General features: G+C 43.9%; 1 protein-coding gene across 2 annotated transcripts; it reads right to left on the reverse strand.

The window, feature by feature from the left end:
- Positions 1 to 535: 535 nt before the first annotated feature.
- LOC123087499 (probable WRKY transcription factor 14) lies at positions 536 to 4,784 on the reverse strand. 2 transcript variants are annotated; one of them, XM_044509518.1, is made up of 3 exons: positions 3,890 to 4,784; positions 3,188 to 3,334; positions 536 to 1,182 (listed from the first exon to the last, which is right to left on the reverse strand). In XM_044509518.1, exons 1-3 carry the CDS (start codon positions 4,330 to 4,332, stop codon positions 702 to 704), a joined length of 1,071 nt encoding a protein of 356 aa, XP_044365453.1. In that variant the 5' UTR covers positions 4,333 to 4,784; the 3' UTR covers positions 536 to 701. The 2 variants fall into 2 exon arrangements, with proteins under 2 accessions (XP_044365453.1, XP_044365452.1); XM_044509517.1 differs by having other exon boundaries at positions 3,188 to 3,373.
- Positions 4,785 to 5,056: the final 272 nt, after the last annotated feature.

The following is a 5,056-nucleotide window of genomic DNA, read 5'->3' on the forward strand; positions in this document are numbered from 1 at the left end:
AGGCAGTCAGCATACATCCTCCCAAAATTTAGGCTACTCAAGCATTTCACTTTGGATCATGAATATATGCACACAGGTCCAGAATCTAAGCCTTTTTTTTTCATCTTGTTGTAAGCTAGATCCTCCATAAAGAAATAATTACTACTCCCCCAGTCCCGAAATAAGTGACTTGGTGTTAGTTGGGACAGAGGGAGTAGCATCCACAACATCAAATGTGTATTACTAGATCTAATACTTGAATAGTACTCCTTCTGATTCTAAATATAGGACCTTTTAGCGAATTCGATACAGACTATATACAGATGTATACAAACACATCTTAGTGTGTAGATTCACTCATTTTGCTCTGTATGTAATCTATATTGAAATCTCCACAAAAAAAACTTATATTTAGGAACAAAGGAAGTGGTTACTATACATTTGTAATACTATCGATTAATAATATGGAAACTTTGTTAGCGATAGGAGTAGGCATGACACATGTAGATATTTCTCTTGATTAATTACCTCGTAAAATATACGTATATGTACACTCTTAGTTTTATCATCATATATTGGCGGAAACAAATATATTAGTTATCCTGTTGTACAAATAAAGGGGGAGAAACCGTGCGTTTTAAGATATGTATGATCTTCTTAGTCGAGCATGCATATATGTATCACGGCCGCCCTGATCGATTGATTAGCTAGAAGCATCGTGATTAGAATTTGTGCCACTCGTAGTTACTACTTACCCCCCTGGATCCGTAGACGTTTGCACTTGTCGTCATGGGATTATTATCAGTCTCCAACTCCTCCAGCTCTGCAAAGACCTCGTCAGGCTGGATGCCTTCAAACAACAGGCCACCACCATCTCCGGCGGTGGCCGTGCTATCCGGCATCTTGCAACTGACGGGCAGCTGGTCGCCGCAGATAGGATTGATCTGCTCGACGTGGAAACTGTTGCTGGAGGACGAGCTCGCGGCATTATCAGCGGAGCTACTGCTGCTGATCTTCTGCTGCTTCTTGGCAGCGGTGTGCGTGTGAGCACGAGCGTATCCAGCAAGGACGTTGCGCTGCATTGGCCATGGGTGGTTGTGCTCCGCCGTGTAGGTGATAACCAGCATGTTGGGGTCGCTGCGGCTGCGCTCCACTTGCTTCCGGGCTAGGCACCCCTTGGAGCTGCTGCATCTGTAGTAACCCCTGCGTGCATGCACCAAAAATATTCTATCGTCATTGTATATTTATTAACACGTATTCGTTATTTTTTCCTTTACTTAAGAATTGTTATTTTTAAGTGGATCAAGTTAATTACACAGCATAATCCTTAAGCTGTAAACTGTCCTTTTGTGTGCGTTACCGACAAAAAAAAAGACAAGTTTTGTGTTTAAATTTAATTTGGTGTGGTCGTGTGCAGATGACAGATGCACAATTTCACAGCCATTAGCTAAGGCAAAAATGTGCAACTACCCAGATAAAGAAATAAACAGCTAGAAACACATAGCCACACAATTGAGTAATTCACCAGCCAAAAGGGAGACATGAATACATACAAATATAGTTAATTGTATATATGTGTGTAGAATGATTGTGTTTTGGTTCTTTTAGTTAATTACCCCTGCAGTTTAGACGTTTTGGACATGTCTTAGTTCAAATATTGAAAATGTTAATCAAAAATATCGTTTTAAATATTTGGGTAATTGTTTTTATCAAATGATGCAAGAACTATTATATAATGTTATCATCCTGTGGTTAGAGCCGATTGCATAATGAAACAACTAATGAACTGACCAATATTTGAATACAAAAGATGCCTTGTTGAATTATATGAAATAGATTACTGATTTTGAGAACAGAATGTCAAAGATGGCATATAAACCGACTCAAAAAGTCAATGATTTCTATGTTTGACCAAGCAGATATACAAAACCATGAAGATAGACAATACCAAATCAATATCATTATATGCACCCTTAAAATTTATACAGCAACTATTTGGGACGCCGGGGGGTTATAAGATTGAATCTAATTGACAAAATAAATATTTAGCCTGGACCTGCTTGTTCCAGGTAAATAGCACCAATCTCAAATTTTCATTTATCATTTAAATTCTATAACTTATTTTAGAGATATGACAGGCAAATCAACATGGCGAAGAATGAAAAGCAATCAGAGGATACGAGATTTTACGTGGAAAACCCCTCCAACACGAAGGGGGGAAATCACAGGCGCCATATCGGAGGAGGTTACAAACGTCAGGGATTACAACTGATCAACTTTTCCCGTGCGGCGGCTTACAAAGGATATATATAACACATGTGACCTAGGTCAAGACTGATCCGTACCGCTTCAGCCCAAGCCTACTCGCAACGGGCCTCGCTCCGCCCGCTCGTCAGAAGTTAGCATTTCTATTTATACTTGAATTTGGATCACAACGGAACAACCTTATATTGTTGATAAATGATTTCCCTGGTTGATATGTTTTGCATTTAAATCTGCGACAAGACCCACCTCCCACAAAAGTCAATTTCATACTCACGCCCTATGTCACACTTCCACACACTCTATTGCTCCGTCTGGCTGGCTCTCTAACCGGACGGCTAGGAAGTAGTGTCCAACATGTTACACCATTTTGAACTTTCCCTCACACTCTTGTTGTAACCCCAACCCTACCCACTACATAGCCCCCCCCCCCCCCCCCGCTCTAAATGTGCAGTTCCACCCTCGCCTTAGTGAAGAAACTGACAAGGTGCCAAGAGGGTGTATCATTGCGTGCTACTCTCCGCCTCAGCTTTCACCTTGTTCACCATATCATAGTCGATCGATCCATGTATCCCACCGGCCCAAATCGTCCTCACGTTCCTTAACATCCCTTTCCTAACATTGAAACACTGCAAGAAACACTAACAATGAGTAAACGCAACAAACACCAGTTTAATATTGTGTTTTGCGTCCAAATCCACAAGGAAGATGCTGAGATGTCGCTGTTTTTCCTTTGGTCAAATCATAAATTTCCATGTCGATTAAATGTGGAAAACTTGGTGAAATTTGAGTTGACAGCAAAACAGTAAGCTCGTTCAAATTTATATGACCAGTCGACCTAATTGGAACAACCTAGTGAAAAAACCAAACGAGAATAACTAATGTACCAAACTAAGACATCAGATGTTAAATATAAACTTCAACTGGATCATGAAAACAATAGTACCTTGGATAAGGAGAGCCCTTGATGGGTTTCTGGCCATACTTCCTCCATGCCCATAGATCAGATGGAATCACCTCCCCTCCCCCTCCTGCCCGGTTGCTCATCACCGGTGGCGCCGGGATGCACACCACCTTCCTCACATCGTTCTTTCTGCAGTATGGTATATGCGTGCAAGCCATGCCGCAATAACTTAATGTAGTGAATGGCAGAGCAGTTAGAGCTTTTGAAGAACAATTAAACATGTCCCCACAAAAAACATCCTCCAATAAACATCATGAAAGGATTAAAGAAGCATGATTTAATTTGAAAGGGGAGAAACATGCAGCTATCCATGCATCAAATGTCAGGAATTCAGAACTATGAACTGTTGAGTTAACTCATGGTAGCAGACACAGAATGACAATTTCACATACGTGAAGTATTTAATTGTTCTTTCAGTCTAGTGAAAAATGATGCTCAAATGAACCAATGGAAATGCATAGAAAGAACTATAGATTAGATAGAGTAGAACCACAGAAAAATTACATAGGCACATGCATGAACTAATGAAATTGTAAGGGAAGGGGGGGGGGGGGGGGGGATGTATTAGAAGAGGAGCAAATGACAAATAAAATACTGAAGCAACAAAGAATAGGACAGATCAAGTCTCTTAGCTAGGAAAGAAATTAGGATGGATCGAAGGGGAATTAATTAAGAGTTAATAACCTGGTGATCGTCTGATGACGAGGAGCCGGTGGTGGTGGTGGTGGCGGTGGCGAGATCCTCATGGGGTCGTCGCTGTCGGCGGCGGCGCAGCACGCATGCTCAGAGATCTGGAAAGCCAGCAGTTGCTGGTGCTGGTGCTGGTGCTGCTGCGGCAGCCCATATCCGCCAGCCGCCGCCAGAAGGTATGGGTCGACCACAAGGGTTGAGGGCGGGGCCTCAAAGGTAACCTCGCCGCCGCCGCAGGCGACGTTCGCAGGCCGCCGTTGTCTCTCCTCCTCGTAGGGGATCATGACGCGACCTGCCGCACAAGGGGGAGGTGGTGGTGGTGCTTGGCGACGGGCTCCGGCGGAGTAGGGCATTGAGTTGGCACGGGCCACGACATCGGCGAGGTCGCCTTCCCGCGCTGCAGTGGCGGCGGCGTTGGCCTGCTCCTCCATATCCATAGTGGTCTTGTGCTCTCTGCTGTATCTTTTCTTGGTTATACTATTACCAGCCTAGTCTTTGCTACTCCTAGCTTAGCCACACACACACACACGCACGCAGCCAGCTTGCAGGAGCTGTACACACACACTCACACTGTCCTCCTCTCAAAACTCTCTCTCTATCTCTGATTCATGAGCTATATCTAGGTAGCTAGGTGACAATGGTGCACAATTTGGTAGGGGGATGGGGATACGCTGCTGCGGTGCAAGGTAAGTGCGTGTGTGTCTTTTCATGGACTAACCACATGAGGAGATACGCGATCTGATGGCTGGCTATGAGTCTAGTCTATGTATGGTGAGGGTGAGGCGGACCGGTCGGATGTGTAGGACGAAATAAGCGACCTGCATTTATTTGGAGCTCAGGACACTGTTGGCGCCAACTGTGGGCAGCTTATTGCACCACAGAACAGAGGTCAGGACATTACGGCACTCCCTCCATCCGTCTCTCTGCAAGGACTACTGCCTTTGCCCCCCTTATTTAGAGAGAAGAAAACGACAAGGGGACAGCGACATGGTGGAGTGGCACTTATGAGAGAGAGAGAGAGAGAGAGAGTAGGGCTTGGCAAGCTCGAAAAGTGCTTGCAGCTACCGGGCTCCAGGGCTCTTGATATTTGAAATTTTTAAAAAACACACTTCGGTTGCTAAAAAAAATCTTAAATCAAATATGTTTTTTTTGAGACATTCT

The sequence above is a fragment of the Triticum aestivum genome, chromosome 4A (assembly GCF_018294505.1).
Source record: "Triticum aestivum cultivar Chinese Spring chromosome 4A, IWGSC CS RefSeq v2.1, whole genome shotgun sequence".
Lineage (NCBI taxonomy): Eukaryota > Viridiplantae > Streptophyta > Magnoliopsida > Poales > Poaceae > Triticum > Triticum aestivum.

Excerpts from the sequence above, each read along its gene's own strand:
- LOC123087499 (XM_044509517.1), bottom strand. The coding sequence starts at position 4,332 with ATGGATATGGAGGAGCAGGCCAACGCCGCCGCCACTGCAGCGCGGGAA. Across the intron at positions 3,374-3,889 it reads CGTCATCAGACGATCACCAG|TTATTGCGGCATGGCTTGCA; the intron begins GTTATTAACTCT and ends CACTACATTAAG. Across the intron at positions 1,183-3,187 it reads AAGGGCTCTCCTTATCCAAG|GGGTTACTACAGATGCAGCA; the intron begins GTACTATTGTTT and ends GCATGCACGCAG.